This window comes from Nymphaea colorata, chromosome 1, assembly GCF_008831285.2.
Source record: "Nymphaea colorata isolate Beijing-Zhang1983 chromosome 1, ASM883128v2, whole genome shotgun sequence".
NCBI classification, from domain to species: domain Eukaryota; kingdom Viridiplantae; phylum Streptophyta; class Magnoliopsida; order Nymphaeales; family Nymphaeaceae; genus Nymphaea; species Nymphaea colorata.
The window spans coordinates 27,782,338-27,802,047 of record NC_045138.2 but is presented as its reverse complement, the minus strand read 5'-3'; the positions used below and the strand labels follow the sequence as shown (position 1 = coordinate 27,802,047).

The following is a 19,710-nucleotide window of genomic DNA, read 5'->3' as shown; positions in this document are numbered from 1 at the left end:
TCGCCTTCCTTTCCATGAAGTGCAGACCCAAATCCAAATTATGCCAATTAAACTAACTATTATTGTGATCTCTAAGCCAATAAATTGAGATCAAGCCACCATATTTTACGTGCTCCCCTTTCAATAGGGGACCGATGCGGCTCTCCTCTTGCCCCTTGCTTTCAGAGTCTAGAGCTGCTTTCAGACTTGAGCCATATAGTGTAGGCATTGGGCCAAATACCCGACAGGTGTTCGACAATTGGGCAAAACTCAAATCGACTTCATAAGTTATTTCAATAATATTTTATTTATATATATATATCATTGTAATTAATTATAGAAATTAAATTATATAAAAACATATTTTTTTATTGTAATGTAATCGGGCTAGGCCTCAGGCTGGATCATACAAAGTTGGGCCCGGTCGTCACACATAAGTCCGACTTCTTATCACATCGGTTTAGGCCAAATGCCTAGCTTTAAGATAAAGGGTATCCTGCCCTATAAGTTGGTGTATATAATGTATTGGTGAGAGTATAGATATTATTTGTAAGGGGTTAAAAAGAAGTGTAAGAAGGTAAAACGGATAAGAACCGTGCATTGCCGTTCTTCCTTTTTTTTTTCTTTGCTTTTGGTGACAGGTTAGAACCGTGTTTTAAAAGTAATTTTCACGTGTCGGGGGTGTCCTTTTTCGCGTTTTTTTTTTTAACCCAACTCGTGGAGTTAAATGAAATGAACAGAGCAGAAGGACAAGGGGAATCTCCAATGGGCCAGAGCCTAGGAAAATGAGAGGACCGCACCATTATCTCTTCTTTTAAGAGATTAAATGCCTCAAAAACCCTCGCCCCAGGATTTCAAACTTCTACTTTCATTTTATTTGGTGTTTCTATATTTTTTTATTCATAAGGTCTTTACATCGCCACATTGAATTGAAAAGCACATAATACGCCTTAAATACCATATTAGAGAAAAAAACATCTAATGTTTAAAGATGCTTAAGGGTGTCACTCAATGATGCCCCAAAAAAATTGTCTTTTCTCCTTTTAATAGTTAAAAAAAAAAAAAAAAACTTACAAGCCTATGTGTCTCACGTTTGGCTATGAAAATCTTAACATAAAATGCAAAGAACTTGTACATGACATCGTCCTTTTCCTAGCTGCATGCCTTTTCCCTTTTATATCCTCTCAAGACAATTAAATCAAGCAAATTTTGTCATACATTTGGTGCTCTTTCTTGACTTGATAATAATTGGCACCTAGAAATCTTACGCGTGCATCAAATCCCAAAGCTTTTCCTCTTTTCCCTTTAAGCTCATGGTTGATGCGCTACAACTATTAATGGTACCTTTAATCATGCCTTGCATTTTCTATTTGAATAGCCAGAAATTTGTCGCAGCCCATCATAAATTTAATTTCAAGAAGATGGATCACGATTACGGGTGGTGAGCCACCACTAGATTAAAAAGGTCGAAGTCTCTGCCCAACCCTTCATTCTCTTAAGGTATATGGTCTGCTTTCGGTGCTTCAGCATTACTACTATTGCCATATATCAACTTGTTTGTCGATAGCCTCCTTTTGCAGCTTAAATACTCAATGTCCCAGAAATTCGAAATAGTGATTGGCCTACGAGCCCCACTTCATATGTTGCGGCAACCCCCTCGGAGAGAGGAAGATAGATCATGGCGTGCTTTATTAATGCATTACGATCGTGTCCATTTTATTCTTATGGAAACTCAAACTCATCGCGTCTCAATCCTTGAACATCCAATGCTCGCCAGAAAGAGCACCCTCCCTCGTCTCTGCTATCTAAACAAGGAATGTCAATGGCACAAAACTTATTTGACTGATCCGTTTGCTAATCTCATTTCACTGTGATCCATTTTGAACTCTATGTCGATGCTAAAGGTTGTGAAATTAAGCATTCCCAGGTCATTAAATGTGACAATCTGCATCTAAACAGCATTTGTTATGTCTATCGATAATGCAAATATTTTACATACAAGGTTGTTTTCTGGTCGCCCCTCCATGTGCAATATTACACGTATAGTGAAAGTTTACCTAACTCCAGGTTGACTATCTTGCAACTGCCGCTGCTGTTGCTAGTAGTAAAAAATAATAACCATGACAACAACATGAACAATATTTATTCTTGATCGATTGCGCCAACTTTTTCTTTTTTTTTTTTTTCCTTTTTCTAATCAACCACCTAAAACCCTAATTCGACATGCTTGATAGTTCTGCATCCCTCTGTCGTTTCTTCCATTTTAGTGTGGTTTCGAGCTGAATTTTGTGCTGAAACGTTGTGATTTGAATCTTGCTTTTGTTAGAATTATAGTTGGTTGATGACCCATATGTGGAAGCAAACAACAAAATTAGGTCCTGCCCATTTGGAAACTAGCTTCAAGAAGCCCAATCTGTTCATTGAGATTGACATCTTTTGTCTGTTTGGGGGAGAATTTTTTGGGTCTTTCCAAAAGAATATTGAAGGGGCATTCTTTGCATCTTAACAAAAAAAGGTCCTTCTCTTTTCTTGTTCTTTTGTCATTTGCAAAGGGCATGCTTGTAGCTCTTCCACTGACATAGCAAATGCAAGAGTCATTTCTCAATGCAACTCTTGATGCCATGCTTTATTGCATCAATGGAATATATATGGTAGGACAGCCATGAAAGAATGCTCCAGAGAAACGACATTTGAGAAACCCTCAATTCTTGGTCTAGCTAGGTCCATTGGGCCAGACCCAGTTTTGCCTGGGTTCGCTAAATATTCGCAATGACCAGGAGGAGATGACGGCAAGGAGTGCAAGGTCTCTAAAAAGGAAAAATGAACAAGTATGACGTATAAGGCGGACCCCATTTCAATGAGACCAGGATTCATAATGGCGACATGATGTCTAGTGATTAATTAAATACCTTAGTTGAACACCCATAATGCCCTGAAATTATACAAGAAAATTTCTAGAAGTATGTCCGACATGTTCTTGATTGTAAGATCTCAAATTGCAAGGGCGAAGCTAAAATTTTTGTCTTGGGGAGGAGACAGAACCGCTCAATGGACACACACACACACACACATATATATATATATATATATATATATATCTGTGTGTGTGTGTGTGTGTGGCCCTTTACTCGGCTCCTCCCCTTAACAAGAGAGGAGAACAAACTTTTAAAAAGTAAAACTTGTTTGAACAGAAAAAATGAAATGAGTAAACCAAGCAATGTTCTCAACATTGTAAGAAATCGATCAAATAAAACCTTTGAATTTTTTTCACAGAGCCCATTCATTTTCTCAACAAATTTTATAGGAGCCAAGCTAGAAACTGTCAGAACATTTACATGTAAATTTCTTGTCCAAAGTTTTATTTTTGTGAGGTGGGGAGAAGGGCGGCCCTTTGACTCCCCAACAGTTTATATTGATATAGATTATAAAATCTTGGTTTGTCTACAATTCAAGACACAAGACACTTCTTCATTAGTTATTTTAGGTTCAAGTGAAAAATCAAATGTTTGCATATACAAATATTTTTCGAATGAGACTGCTTTAAAGTGCATAACTATAGGAAGCTTACTAAATTCAAAGCCGCTGTGATTGAATTTGTCAATCACAGTAGGGCGACCAAATTAAACATTTCGATTGCTCAAAAATATTGAATGAAGTCAAAAGAAACGCTAAGAAAAGTGATACGAAATCCTTAGGGTGCCTAACAGTAGTAGCATATCTTTTTCTCGAATGAGAACAATAGCATATCTTTCCATGCATGGATATGATCACCTAATTAATCAATTTTCCATGTTACGTTAAGATTACGATGAGTTGATATGTGTTCCATTGATTTGTGACACTCGAGGATTGTCCGTCCAAGTGTATCTTCATCTATTTGGCCTGTTATGCGAGTTTTCTGCCCTCATGGAAAATTCAAAGAACTTAGCTTATTATTAGCAACAACATTAAGGGGCCTCCACAAGATTGACTTGTGGCGCTATGAACTTTTTTGTCAGCTTTCGGAAGAAGTTTTGATTTTATATAGAGAAAATATTAGTTGAATTAAGATAAGATAAAACCTCCATCATGCTACGTCTCATTTTTGTTTGTGCAGTTGTTTTTACCACGTATTATTATGGCCGAACTGTCCTACTTTTCCAAAATTTTTACTTGCGTTCTTCAAAATTTTTGCAAAATCGTGGTATTAATGCTTATCTTGTTTTGCTAATTGAGGTGAGCCCTGAGTAAGGAAAATTTTAGACAACAAAACGATAGGTTTTAAAGTCTTTCGTGTGAATAATAGAAAGAAATATTTCATTCTACCGACTAGTTGAGAGCCGAAGCCTCCGCCCTTCCCTCGACTCCTTTCAGTGATAGGTTTAAAGTCGTTAGCTAGTAGATACTACTGAAAAAATTTGTCTTTGAGAATCAAAGCTGATCGAAGATCCTGTTTATATATATGGGACCTATAATGTAAACAAACACTAGATTAGATTTTGCCGCTACGTAAAAAAGCGGATTTGAGATCCTCAACTTACAGCCAAAACCTCAGAGTTGTTGTTGGATAAGAGGGAGACCCTGACCTTCATTTAAATCCGTGGATATGAGATTCTCAATTATCTCAAATCACTTGAGATATCGAATCCGAGACTATCAAACGCCTCCAAATTGTTTACTTATGTGGATGAAGAAATTTTGAAAATGTCGCATGCGCACATGCTCCATGCGTTCTCTTAATGAACTGCGAATAAAATAAATTCAATCTCATGCTCATATGTGCATCTTTCTTACTAACGAGTAAAAAATGTTATCGTGGAGCATCTTTTACAATATGAAAACATTACGTTCTTATGTTACAAAAACACTATATTTTTGTTTTAAGAAACATGGTATGATTTTGACAGCGTTTCGTTGTTCAACCTAAAGACGACATGCATAAACACATCATATTTTCTACAAAGCGAATGTATTATTTTTAAATTATGTGTTCTAGAAACATGTGCCTCTAGAACATAATGCCATATTTTCAGGTAAATAATAACACTTTTTCCATGTAAAATGAGAAACAATCAACCATATCCATTAGTAACAGGTTTTTCTGGAAGAAAATCCGCGTTTTCTTGGATTCATGCAAGTTTGTCCATAAGACACATGATCTGAGGTGTATAATGATTAGAGTTACCAGGTGGAGGAGTCAAACTATAATTTCAAAATTTTAACAAAGGCCGAAATAAAAATTTTTAAATTTTTTGTATATGTTAACTTAAGATTTTTTAAAATTTACATATAAATTTTTAAAGTTTTAAAATCTCAAACGGGGATTAAGGCCCTGCTGGCTCCCCTAACTAGAGTAAGTCATTTTTTCCAATTTTTTTTCCCAATAAGTTTGTCTCTGCGGATAAACATAAAGATCATTTTCCCCAGCTAGCTGTTAGACACTAACTGTAATAGGAGGATTAACAAACCGGATGGGCGCTATTCTGCAAAATCCGACACGATGAGTCACCGTTTTTAATACAACCATAAGAAGGAGCTCATTTAGCAATACTCCTTTTTTATCAACAATAGTAAACGGTAACAACTAAGAAGCCAGGTCGCCATAAACTTTTACTTGGTGGTAAAATTCACTTTTGCTTTTTCGAGCACTTTTCTAGAATATGAAGCCTGACGCCTCTTTCAGAACGGAGAGGTTGGAGATCAAACACTTTTCTCATCTTATAGGAAGCTTGTTTCACTCCAGATGAAAACTCGCTTCTCCGTTGATTTATCTTAGCTTCATAGTCGACTTTCCTTCTTCTTTTTTTTCTATTTTTCACCTTACTTTTATTATTTAACGCATTCTATATTTGTTTTTCAAATTTCTATTTCTTAATTAAAAAAAAAAAGAGAAAACCCACGTATTTTTCTATGTCATCTTCCAATTATGTTCACAAAACTTGTAAAACATTGAAGAGGAAGGCGAGTCCTTTTCACCAAAGTCAAGGTCAGGTTTATCTTTTTTCTCAATTCACATGATGATGGTACTTGTTGGAGACCTTTATCGTTCATCACTGACCACTACTTCCATTTCTCATTGGAATTTTATGCTCGATTGATGCAAAAGGTGAGAGCATCAAATATAAAAACCAGTGGTTTCATGAGTAAAACCGTGTGTTTATTTCCGTCCCTTCGATGCCAATTCGATAGGCCGTCCCGCTGCTTCTCGCCATTGGTTATGAAGGAACATCATTGAAGCACGGACAAAGATGTGCCCGAAACCAGGGGCCGAACTAAAGCTCTGGTGGTTTCTCTTTTGCTCATTTTAAAGGTGTTTGATTGTAAATTATGGTGCTTTTGACATTGAATCAAGCGATCGAATTTGTTTTTAATCACGGACCACTGTTTGATTTGTATTTCATGGAATACTTCTGTTCTAGAAATCTTACCATTCGAGTGATTTTTTCGTCCATGTCCATCATTCCAGGGTCTAGAACTGCTTTGGTGTCTCAAAGTAATACCTCTAACTCACAATAATGAGAGGTGCCAAGTTAGAATAAATATAAAAGATTTTTCAGAAACACATCTAAAGTTCAGGCAATAATAAAAAACAGACCCAAGTATTTATATTGTTAGAAAAATGCATGAGGTAAAGTATTTTCTATATCCATTAGTTTGTATTAGCCTCCTTGACCATAGTCAATAGTATCAGCACATATTTAAATGTGTCTGCTTGGCGACCCTTTTTCTATTCGTATCTAAGTGATCTTGTTAATTGATGCTAGAAAGTTAGGCAGGACAAAGCTAAGCGTATTCACAAAATTAGGTATACCCTCATATGTCCTCTTCTCAAGGCCAAGCTACCATTATTTTCAATAAACTAGCAAATGACATGAGAAAGATGAATTTATAGATCTTTTTAATTTACCAATAGAGAAAGTTTAGGTGCTGGGCTGATCACAAAATCTTTATGTGGATATCTTTAAGGGGCTGTTTGGCAACAATTTCATGAATACACAAAAAAAAAAAAAAGGACAGATTCATGTTATACTTGTTACAGTGTTTTATGAATCTATGTCATTTTTTGAAGTAGATTAAACTACCCGTTGAGGTTTATTTGGCAAACAACAGTATGTAACTTTTCTATTAGTATAGCTTCAAAATTGAGGTAAATTCATGGAACATGTTAAAAAAAGTTTTATAATTCCGCTCCAATTATTAGGACAAGTTCATGAAATAGTGACAAATTGTTCCAGTTGCCAAATGAGCCTTAAATATGTTTATCTGTAATATGAGGCTTTTGGTTAGCCGATAAAAACAAATTAGTTTCTATATAACTTATTTAACAGACCAAAATCTCACTATTCAAAATTTTTTATGGAAATTTAACAAAACCATGCAAACATTTTGATGGAATAATACAAGCACACTTGACTTTTGTTAACCACATGTAGGTTGGTGTGGGCAATTGCCCACACCCGCACATCAATTTTATTTTGTTTTTTACATTAAGGTATTCAAATATTTATTCTATTATATATGTGAGTGCCCTTTCACATATAAAAACTTTGTGAATCAGTGTCCCTCCACAAAATTTTCTGGCTCCACTGCTAAGCCGCCAACAAAGCAACCTGTGTTCTGCCTTTTCATTTTCATTTTTTTCGATTTCATTATGCTCTAACAGGGTCTTCATCATTTACAGTCAAGGGTATTTTTGTCATTTCATCCCCAGCACCGCACGCTATGTGTATCATTTGAGCTGAAATGGCTGTGAACTGGCAAAACTTATTAAAAATTCGTTTGTTGAAAAAAAAAAACCTAAATATGTAAATATAAACATATTCTAAGAACGAAAACTGTTAAGTTATTTGCAAAAATATAATAGTTCTAAAATGGCACCATGAATTGGCCATCTAAATGACAGACTTGATTTTGCTTTTCAATTGTCAAATGCCTCAAAGAAAGCCAATATCTTTTTTATATGGGACTCAACTCAACGAAGGGGAGTAAAAGGTCGAGAATTGAGACGAAAAAAGTTTTGATAATACAATTATTTTGAGGGAGACGGCCAAAGGAACAGTGTACTCGTAACAGATTCATCATGAAATGCTATAATACATTTGGTTAATATGTTCTCCACCTTCCTTGTGCCCCCAAGAAAAAGGATGTTCGCTTCTGATTTCATGGTTAATGGGCCATTCATGTGTAAAGTTTCATTAATTCATGCAGTTGGAAGCGCACCGACAATACTACCCATTCCACATTCTCAAACCAAATGCAATTTTATATATACATACATATAGTCAGCGATTAGTACAACACTGTTTTGATACATAAAATAAAATAAAATAAAAAAGATACATTGAATTATGTTTAGATCAAAAAAGGAACCTCCCCGACAGTTGATTTTGGTGAAAGCAACGGAAAATCATTTTTTTCAAAAAAAAAAATCTGTCTAATGCTTCAAAAATAAGTCAGTCCTATAAAACTATAAAAAGTCCCGTCATTTTGAAAAAACGACAAAATGAAAAAAAAATTCCAAAAAAGGTCTATAATGGCACGTTTGTTGCTTTTTTTTTTTGCATTTTCTATTACTGTATCTTTTATTTTCACACTTTTTTTTTTACATTTTTAAAGCTTCTCAAGAAAAACTAAAACCAGCAAGCTAGCTATATTTGTAAACTGTGTGTGAAAATACTATTATCTTTCCCGTTTCTGATTGTTTTATAATTAACGATCAGAGCAGAATCCGTGGTTTCTGGTCTTGTTTGATTTAGCTCTTCTCGAACTACTGGACGGTTGAAAATTCAGGTCATATGAAGCCATTGGAAATGCTGCCAGTTGCAACTGAAAAAAAACGAAACCTTATCGCCTGTGCGAGACGCAATATGTCTTGAAGAAACATATTTTTAATTTCTTGTCAATGCAAATCGTACTCGATTACTGATTCACAGTGAGGCTTTTGAAGTCTTTTCCGGAGGTCATTTTCTCCTCCACGAAACGGACAGTGCTCACAATTCTTCCTCTATAAAACGGAAAACTAGGCGTCTGTTGCCTTTTGATTTGAATGATATGTCCAAAATTGGAGAGGCAAACCAATCGATCTATATATTATCGTTAGTCTGCTTTTTCTCTATTTAGTTGTACAAGGTCCATTTATCCGATCTGTAGGTGCTTAGTTTAGTTAAATCCGACTTGTTTGCTTCCCTACCCAAAAGCCAAACCAGGTGTGTGTATATATATCTAAGCACCTACAGACCCCGACGCCAAACATATATATATATATATATATAACTAATTGACATCAACGGACACCAAACATATACCGTTTGATCTATTTGATGAACGATTGAGGAAAAAAAAAAGAGAAAAATGTGTGAACTGCAAGTGTATAACAAAAAATACCTACCACTTTTTTCTTCTTGTTTGTCTTTTAACTGTTTATCGAATGAATGAGACAAACTAGCTTTGGTGCTTTAGGTATCCATTAGTTTTAGAGTCACCATTATATATATATATATATATATATGCGAATGGACCAGTCTTTGTCCTTTAGCTTGGCAACATTTTGCACATCATTTATCAATTAGACAGTTCGTAGATGCATTATTGATCAGTGATTAGGGTTTTAGATAAGTTCCAATGTCACTTCATGAATTCAGAAAGAAATGGGGAGAAAAACGACAAGCAAGTGAATAAATGGGGACGCACAGTGTTAAATCTCGAGAAAATGACTCCCAACTAAACCCTCATATGACTTCTTAAAATCTAGACCTTTCGTTTTTTGCTTTATTTTTTTTTTTTAATGTGAAAATTTGGTGAGTGGAAATTATGATGCACAAAGAGGGAAAAAAGGATCGACTAGTTCTTAGCTGACTGCAGTTCCAAGATGAAATGAAGATTGAAGGCATTGTGGATTAGGGTTTGTAGGGGTCGTTGTTATATGCAACAGTTTGTTACTATTTCCATTGTCAACGGATCTCATATGCGCTGTTTGGGAACAGTAACCCTATGTTTCTACTTGAAAGTATCCAATGAATCTAATCAATTTTTAAATTAAATACATGAGATAGTGCCATAATGTCACAGTTCCCAACTGGTTCTATAGGATTCTAAAATTAAGCATGGCGATCTTATTTTTGTTGTCTCTTTCTTTCATTGTTGTGAAGCTGCTGATCTGGCAAATCTGCTTGAGTGGGTTGTGAACATGCAGAAAAAATATGTTAAAAACTATTTTTGATAAATTAAATGAAAAATATGCATTAATTGAAAATGGAAAAAACCTTTTATAAGTCTTTTTTGAATTGGTTGAAACAAAGAACACTTAAGTCAAGGTCCCGCTTCCCAAAGTGAAATACCTAAGCGAGCTTGTGCCACCATGTTTTGGAGGAAAAGGTCCAAGCAGATGGTAGCAGACATGGAACTTGACTTCAGTTCTGTAAAATGTTCATAGTAAAACCAAGTGCTTAAATCAAGAGCATAAAGACGTAAAAGGAGATCATGAGCTCACATTCTGGATGATGTAAATCATCTCACCAAGGGGATGACCTCCCAACGTTTTCTCTTTTGATCAGAATCGGCCGGCATGGCCCGATTCAAATTGAATCGGAAGTAAACCGATTCAATCCAGTGGCGGAAAAACTTGGAGAAATTGAATCTTCGGCAGTTTTGTTCATGGTTGAAAAATGTTTTTTATAAAACCTAATAGAAAAACGGCGTGAAATCATACCATCTTTATTATATAATTCAGCTCATATTTTGACCAAGGATTCTGGGACCTGTTTTGATTCTTGCTGTTATCTTTTCTGTTTTGGAATGAATGCTAATCTGTCAATCTTTCCCTTCCCCCAGTGCTCTGGTATCTCATATTTAAACTGGATCTAGAACTTCATTTAAACGATCCAAGTTAGATCCTGCCATGCGGAAGTAGTCCTAATTTCTCACAGGTCGAGCAACAAAGTGATTGAGAGTTCCCGATTCCCTCTACTCTGAAAATGAAAATTATGCATGCATGCATATTCATCATTTTGATTATTTCGATCATTGCAAATCTTTAATCTTTGTCCAATGATATAGAGAAAGAATGTGTGTGCATCATTCACGACGTTCAAGAATTTTGAGAAAGGTCTTACGACCACTGCAATCTGAAATCTACTGCACATTTGAAATATGTTATGGGCTCCCCACCTGTAAGTGATTCACATTATTATTCCTGCAATACCTTGCGTATTTGAATCGTGCACCCGTGACTGTTTAAAGGACCACAAGAGCTTAAGGTTCCCATTTGAAATGTGAATCTTGGAATTCAGGTGTAACAGACAAATATAAACATTAGAACTTTGGAAATTTGTCTCCTAAATTTTGGCATGACCACGTAGGTAAGTACTTCCATGGCCAACTTTTTCAATTATCTACGCCTCCAAACTGTCCCGCATGATCACACATGCATTTCTTTCCTATTTAAATCATCATTTTGTTCTTTTGCTCGAAGTCATTAGCTCCCTATAAAAATAATGTATGTGCTTTTGAAAATAGGATATCTTGTGGGATAACTTTTCTGTGAGTTACAAATAGAATTTTGGGTACAAAAAGTTACGCCTGGGTCTGAATATTTGTCAAGGAAGCACCTAGCTTTGCTGTGTTGCCCATTGTTCAAAATTGAACACCCATTAATCCAAGTATTCCAGAGTTTAATGAGATTGGTATCACCTTTCGATCAGGCAGAGTTAACAATCCAAAATCTGTAAAATTTTTGTTTCTCAACTCTTGGCAGCATTGATTTTGATCAAGGCGTGATCTAATTGATGTTAGTATATTTTTTTTGAGGTGGGATGTCTAATCTTCGCTACAATGGATTGAATCACTGTCGTGGTAAAATCTTCAGAAATGGGATTTGCAGATGCTACAAAGTTCCCCTCTAATACAGCTCAAAGGTAAGGACCAGCGAATATCTACTCAGTCTGTTTCTCACGACATGAAGCTTTATCAGTGTATGGAACAACCCTTTAGAATGAAGCTTCATCTGTGCGGGGAAGAGCCCTTCGCTGGTGGAATGAAGGAAGACGATGTTGCATTTGCCCAATCCTAACACATAATAGAAAGCATCAACTGCTTGTTATAGAGAAAGTTTCACACTGGCCACGGATTTGAAGGCCTCGTTTCTCCTTTTGTTGATTCCAATATCACTTTCATCGCTGAAAAGTTGCAGTGCTTGAATTTGGAAGGTTCATATCTTATAATTTTCCTTATTGAATTAAAATTGGTATCTTTGTTGCCTGTACCAGGCACCTAACACGGAGACTCAGTATGTTTTCATTTATTTTATCTTCTTGCTGATTCACTCAGGATTTATAGTGAGGTGCATAATATGCAAAGGTTTCGACTGTAACATCCAATGGTCAAGAATTTTTTGCGCCTTTAGGTTGACAATAACTTGTTATGTACCAAGGAGAAGATTACTTAATGGGTGCTCCCATTCAGTAGTAATGCTCTGGTAATGATCTCCAACCAGCATGGTTTACAACGACAACATCAAGAGAAAACTCCCACTTACCACTTTCCATGCACTTGCCTACCCGACTTGCTATGCTACGTCTTTTGAAACTTTTTTTTTTCCTTTGAAACTTTTTTTTTTAACTGTGACTTCTAATTTCTGGATAGATGCTTAGAACACAATTTCCTTTTTCTAAGCACTGGCTGGTGGAATCTGATAATCGAAATGAGTCCTTGCCATCGTCCTACCAGTCGATGAGTCCACGCACTCGTGCAAGATCCCCGCGTTTCCCATGATTTGAAAACAAAAAAAGGGTCACGATGGTTCCATGGAAGGGCATGGCGACATGGGCGGAGCCAGGTGTGGGTCATGTTTGGGCCATTGTTCACACGGAGCCCAATCTTCTTCTTTTTATATTGATATTTCTGAGCAAATTTTTTCATTTATATATTGATACTCCTTAAAAATTTAAACCTTTGTATCTAGTGCCCTTAACCTCGATCTTCGGGATCCGCCCTGCATCGTGATCATGGTAGCAGCTCCAGTTGCAGGAAATCAACAATGAAAACATACTCATAAAACAGAGAAATATGAAAGGTATGAACTCGAAGGTCTGAATCTAACCATTCTGTTGTTAGCGAAATGGCTATAAACACACTCCCAATGCAAAATGAAGGTGTTCCACATACTTTAAAAGCGAACACAAACTTCGGCAGGCAGAAAGTTCAGGCCAAGAATGGCTCCCCATTCTCCAGTCGTTTCAGCAGGAATGAGAATCAAACAACCTTTTTATCCTCCTGTCTCAGGCAAGGGGACCAGAGTACTTCGGTCAGAGATAACTCAATTGTACTTATGTAATCAGTTTAAGTTTAGACAACATTACCTAAAACTGAGCTTAAGCCCCATCTAGGATGTCCAGGTGAGAAGGAGAGCGAGAGAATTACAACCCACATGCCCACAAATAAAGCATCCCACTTTTCTAATACTTTTCGGGTCCAAGACTACTTTTAGACGGATGGGAGAAATGTCCATGAGAACTGGTAATGCCTAGATTAATCCCCACCAGTTTATACCACACTCAAGGTGAGATGTCAAAAAATAAAATTTTAGTCCAATAAATCGACAATTAGATATCTTTTGTTTGCTAGATTGACTAATAGATTTTAACTAATAGATTTTAACGAGACATTTCGTAGTTTTGGATTTGATATCCATTCATAGGATCTTAAATTCGATTTTTTAGTATAAAAATATAAAATAACAATCTTAAGCGTAGATCTTATGTCTAACCCATGTCCTTTAATTTGATGAATCGTAGGTTTTAGCAACAATCTTGCCACATGTTCATGGATTTCAAATCCGAGTAACCAAACGTCCCATAGGTGTTCGGATATCTACCCCGTACCTGGCATGGGGTGCAGGGCACCTGAAACCCAAAATTCCTCACGCAGGTGAAGGGAGAAGAGCCTGAGAGAGAGATGGCGGGAACACCCCTTCCCCCACCGAACGTTGGTGTTGGGATGGGGGTTGAAGGAGCACCACCGACGGCGCCACCACCTCCCGGGACTGACATGACGGGGATCTGCTTCAGGGACCAGCTGTGGCTCAACACTTTCCCTCTTGACCGCAACCTCGTCTTCGACTACTTCGCCCTCTCCCCCTTCTATGACTGGTCCTGCAACAACGAACAACTACGCATGCGGTCCATCCACCCGCTGGACCTTTCCCAGCTTACGTCAGTACCGCTAACTCCTCCCCTTCACACCCTGCCGCCCATCCCTCTTCCTCCCTTTCTATACTTCCTCTGGACCGGTTTTACTGTGATTGGGTGACCAGCGTAAGGAGTTGAGATTGATAAAAAATTGGGCTTTCCTGCCCTTTTTTCTCCAAATTGTTGGAATTGGATCTGTTTCCCTTTTTTTTTTATTTCCCTCCCTGAGAGTATTTTGCGATTGATTTAGTTCTGTCGTTTCTTTTGCTTTTGTAGCGAAAATAGTGGCAGCGAGTTTTATTATCTTTTCCTTTATCTGCATTGATCTACTTCGATCCAATTCAGAAATTAGTGCCTGTTTGATCTCCTGGTTTCTTTGTTGCCATCCCCTTTCTCTTGTAAATCCATTAAATACGTCTTTATGGAAGTTCGCGAAATAGTTTTTTTTTTTTTCTTTTTCTTTCCGTTCTTATTCGAGGAAGTTGCACCTTGAAACTTATGATTCACATGGCAGGAACTCTCCGTTTTGCTTCTGAAAGCAACGTAACTCCATTCGCAGTTTATGTTGATTCAGGGGATTTTTTTTTTTTTTTGTGGGGATTGTCCTTGTTGAATTTTAACTATGGTTTCTTTAACAGTGTTTTTTTTTTGTTCCTTGAATAGAAATATGACTGGCACGGAGTACGTGTTGAGTGAAGTTTTGGAACCCCATCTCTTTGTCATCCGAAAGCAGAAGAGAGATAGCCCTGAGAAAGTCACCCCGATGCTCAGTTACTACATCCTAGACGGTTCAATATACCAAGCACCACAGCTTTGTAACGTCTTTTCTTCGCGGATTGTATGTAATATACTTTTGCATGGTTTTTTTTTTTCTGGCATCTTCTTCTTTTCCATTTCAATGGTTGTGTAAGATAACTGTTCCTCTAAAAATGATATCTCTGGTCCCAAATTCCTTGCTTTTTGAAAATATTGTTCCTCGTTTTTTTTATTACCAGTTCGATGTCTGGAACTTCATAGAGTTCATCTTGCTTTACTTGTTATCTGATGAATATTTTACACTTATCTTGGGCTGCCAAAATTGCAACTGTCCTATTCTGAAAGATCAAAACAACAATAAGTTCTAATTGAAGAAACCAAGCACATTTGATTAAATGGCCATAACCTCATGCTCAATTACAATGGGGTCTCAGATGAAGCCTGAATCCATGATTCACAAAATGCTAAAATGATTTTAGTGGCCAATAGAATATGTCTAATGTATTTTTTGAATTGATTCCCTGTGTGATAGATGGAGAATTGTGCACCTTATGGAGCTTCAGATTCGATCTGTTGTAGTATCATATAAAATGCTAAGATGGTGACATATTTAGCTTTAGCTTGTCTTACCATGTCACAAGTAGGATGCAGTCAAGTATCATTTATTTGTGAAGTGTGAAAGCAGTCAAACTCCTAAATGTGTGTAATGAGATTAGTGTTGCTGTGCATGAAGATATACAGGCACTTTTATTTGTGAAATGGGATAACAGTCGACTCCTAAATATGTGTAATAGGATTATTGTTGCTGTGCATGAAGGTATACAGGCATGTATATGAAGGTGCAGGTATATGCATTTATTTATGTGTGTGTCCATGTAAGAATTAGCTGCTTGCAGAGCACCAAACTGTCAAATATGATTTACTATTTAAAGCAAACATATGACTGAGTATGAGTTTTTCATGTTCTTTTAGTCTTTTCTTCTTTAGTGAGATCCTGCAATATAACTGAAATCCCAACTAGCGACCGACTGGTCAGTCAAGTCGCTTGTAAATTGACTTATGTTGTCAAAGTGGTGACTAGTTGGTCACAGTATTAAATAGTCAACCTAGTCATTGTGTTCTGCTTGTGGGGGGGGGGCGGGGTTTGGTGTGTGTGTACAACTGACTAGTCTGTTGGGGGCCTTCAACAACCTTTATCTGACTCTAACAACTTAGCCCTTGAAATACATGGTTTGCTATGGAGAAAGCAAATTCATTGTTGTCTGCTTGCCATTGCTAAGTAGTCTGTTGCAAACGGCTGAATGGTCAGGGACCCTAATGTAAGAAAATTTCATGTCAAGAAAGTTACAATCTTACAAGAAAAATGTCAGTGCGTACTGCAAATACCAGCAAATGGAAGGAACTCAGGCATGTGATCCGACTGAATTATTCTAGTTTCAACCTATAATTTCCAGATTTGTATGGTATGAATAGTAGAAAATACTTGTATTTGCAAATTCAGTCATAAATTTGGGCTCTCATGATAAATGGGTAGAACAAGCAGAAGGGATATGCAAAAATATCCAGCACAATAGACTAACCTTGTCTTCTGTTGCTCTTTGTAATTCCTTTTAATATAGTACTTTGAATTATTCAGATGCTTATATTTTGATATTAGCTGTTCAAAAGAGGCTTAAATTCATTAACCATGAAATTCATTCCACAACTTCTAGCATTTTGTCCCTAATGACTTTGATTTGCTATTGATGGTCTTCAAGTATCATCAAGGTGGTGAAAACTTTGCAGTATGAGCTTCAGTTTTGTGCTTATTCTCTCAATTGACAGGCACGGGCGCTTTATCACATACAAAAGGCATTCTCAATTGCTGCATCAAAATTGGAAAAGATCGGACATGGTATTCAAGCAACCTGTACTATGCTTGTTAATCATCTGTTTTTCCCTCTCTGTCCTTTCCTATAGAAATGTTCAATGATATTTTCATTGTTCTGCACCTACTTTGATTTCCTCTGCTTCTGATCAATCAAGCACCTAGTGCCACTTGGTAAAAGCTCAAACTAGATGTCTAGAGTTATGTTGATGGTTCTGTGGAAATGTATTTACGACTTTATATATAAATTGCTGAAGCATTATACTTTATACTCTTCGTTCAGACCATAAATTACATGGGTCAATAGTGGTTCAAGAGGATATTTGGATGTGAATATGAAGTTTCAGTTGCTATCTGGATATCAACATGAGTTCTGCGTTATGTTGTTTGTGCCTTTTGAATGATGACTTCAATTCACTTCATTTGCTTGCTTGCAATATTGTAGTTAAAAGCTTCATTTGGTGCTTAAGGCTTAGTCAATGGCAGATAACACTTGTTAGCATAGCTAATACTCCAAGTGATTTATGAAATCTCTCTCTCTGTCTGTCTCTCTCTCTCTCTCTCTCTCTGTGTGTGTGTGTGTGTGGCCTCCTGTCCAAAAATACCTCTAGAATTTAATTTTCAATATGAAATTTTCATGCAACTATTCTCGTCTGTCATCCAAGGGCACCTAATCTTTCCCAGTGAGCTCCTCATTTAAGTTTGCAATTAACTTTAATGCATCTATATTCTTATCATTTTCAATGATTGCTTTCTCTGTAGTAATCATTCTTCAATGGTTGCTTTCCCATTATATCACTATAAATTACAATTTGGAAATGTCATAGAAAATAACATTTGCTATTTGTTTGGACATTGGAAGTGATCTGCCTATAAGCTTCCGTTCTGCAATTCCTTTGGTTCATTTATTTTTTCTGATCTTGTAGTGCTAAATAATTATGTCTTTGTTGTTGATAACCTCAGGAAATTGGCTTTGGATGTATCTTTTTTCTTTGCAGTTGATTCTGAAAATGACAGCGCCATTGTGGAGCCAAGAACCACCGGGAAAGATGCCATTGACTTGAAGGAAGTTAAACGTGTTGATCACATTCTTGGATCTTTGCTGCGGAAGGTATCTTTTCTATCTTATTCCGTTGCCTCTGTTGGTGCATATTGACTATCATGATTCCAAAAGGGTACGACAGAACTAATGAGGTCCTTATCATAAAACATGGATGGAACTTGTGGTGCCAGTTTCATATCCGTCTAGCTGCTACAATGTTTGAAAGTAACTGAGCTCTGTCTCTGTGTGTGTGTGTGTGTGTATGCAGCTGCCTCCGGCACCTCCTCCACCCCCATTTCCTGAAGGATACACTCCACCACAAGCCTCCGATGCAGAAAAAGGCTCTGAAGCACAGCAGTCGTCGGATTCACAGTATCCTCGTGACCCAATAATTGATGAAGGGCCATCCAAGAGACCAAGACTAGAAAAGTAGAACCACAAAGGCTGTCCCAAATGCCCAAGATCGAAAAGTGAAGCCCTTTATTCATTCTATAGCAATTCATTCAGGCTGATTTTGATCAGGCAGGTGTTTAAGGAGACATGGGTCAGCATGAACCGCTACCCATCCCTCTGGTGCTTGTTTGGACCATAGGCATCTAGTGGATTTTAAAAGCACTAACCATTGACGTAGAATGAAGTGTAACAATGTTCAAGTTCGCTACATTCATTTGGATCTCACTTACTTTTGGGTTTCTGTTGTTGGTTTGAGTATGTACCCGATATTTGGACCCTTACAAAGCCAATGTCTGACTCCGTGAGTTTATGATATTTGTAAATAATGAAAATTAGGATGAGTTTTAAGTAACTTTAGCTTCCATTGGCAGTAGTTAATTTGCGTGTAAATCCTGTTTGACTTTATTTGAATTTGGTGTCGCATGATTTTTGAAGGTATTATCTTCGAGTGTTAAGAGGTTCACAGCTTTTACTTCGTGCATTGGGCCTCATGACCTCAGCCTGTTTTTTTCAGGAGTTTCGATGCTCAAGCGTTCTTGAATGGTCGAAACGTGCCTCTTACCAAGGAGGCTTAACCCCAAAATGTGTGAGACGATTCAAAGTGGTATGGTGAATGCAGTTACGCTTCAATATTTTCACTTGAAACAAAGTTCCTGGAAGAATTGGAAATGTAATGGAAAGCTTCATTGAGCTGAATATAAAATGTCTGTCTTGTTAAAACGTGCATAGGTCTATCTTCTTGACATTTTGGGATATGCTTCCGGAAAAAAAAGGGACGGACGTAAAATGCCGAAGATTCTTCATTTGTGGCCGACTGAGTCGTCTTCAAGCTCCTTCATTTCCCTTCTTACATTCTCACGGTGAACTAATAACATTTAAATTTTATGTTTCTGTTATTCATTAAGTAAGCGACCTTTTTGTATGGGTGGAGCTCTCCTCAATTCTATGATGCATCGAATCGTTCAATATCGAAAGGACGATCAGACTTTTAAGGAATGTATGGCACATGCTCTCTCATGGTCATTTTTTATCAGGGTCGATCGTTCTTCTTCTAGGTACCCAACACAAATAGCCTGGTCACCAAAAATGTCAAATTTCGTTCCTACTGGCAACACCCGTCACCCATGGTTGGCAATCGGTAAACTTCGAAGTGCAAAAATAAGGATTCAGTCTCATAGCCGATGGTTAAGAAGCAATTCCAAATTGATGCAGCAAGTTTCACTCTTTTCTGATTTTTTTTTTTGGTTCATCTCGTAGTAAAATTTAGAACTTTACAAGTGCGTATCAGAATAGAATTTGGAACCTTGATTTCTAGCAAGGATCTGAAACCTTCTTTGATAGATGCATGGATATTTCATGAATTTATAAGCTTTGCAGCATTTCGATTCAACAGGTTCTCAATTTAGATAGCCGATTATATCTGAATTATTGCAGTCTTATTGGTCACGGTA

General features: G+C 37.0%; 1 protein-coding gene across 1 annotated transcript; it reads left to right on the top strand.

Moving 5' to 3' along the window:
- Positions 1–13,807: 13,807 nt before the first annotated feature.
- On the top strand, positions 13,808–18,611 carry LOC116246018 (mediator of RNA polymerase II transcription subunit 6). The gene is made up of 5 exons (XM_031617691.2): positions 13,808–14,165; positions 14,805–14,979; positions 16,722–16,791; positions 17,763–17,875; positions 18,075–18,611. The coding sequence occupies exons 1-5, from the start codon at positions 13,909–13,911 to the stop codon at positions 18,237–18,239; spliced, it is 780 nt and encodes a 259-aa protein (XP_031473551.1). The 5' UTR covers positions 13,808–13,908; the 3' UTR covers positions 18,240–18,611.
- The last annotated feature ends 1,099 nt before the right edge of the window (positions 18,612–19,710 follow it).

Coding starts and splice junctions, on each gene's coding strand:
- LOC116246018 (XM_031617691.2), top strand. CDS start 13,909: ATGGCGGGAACACCCCTTCCCCCACCGAACGTTGGTGTTGGGATGGGG. Junction 14,166..14,804: donor CTGGACCTTTCCCAGCTTAC/GTCAGTACCGCT, acceptor TTCCTTGAATAG/AAATATGACTGGCACGGAGT. Junction 16,792..17,762: donor ATTGGAAAAGATCGGACATG/GTATTCAAGCAA, acceptor TTTTCTTTGCAG/TTGATTCTGAAAATGACAGC.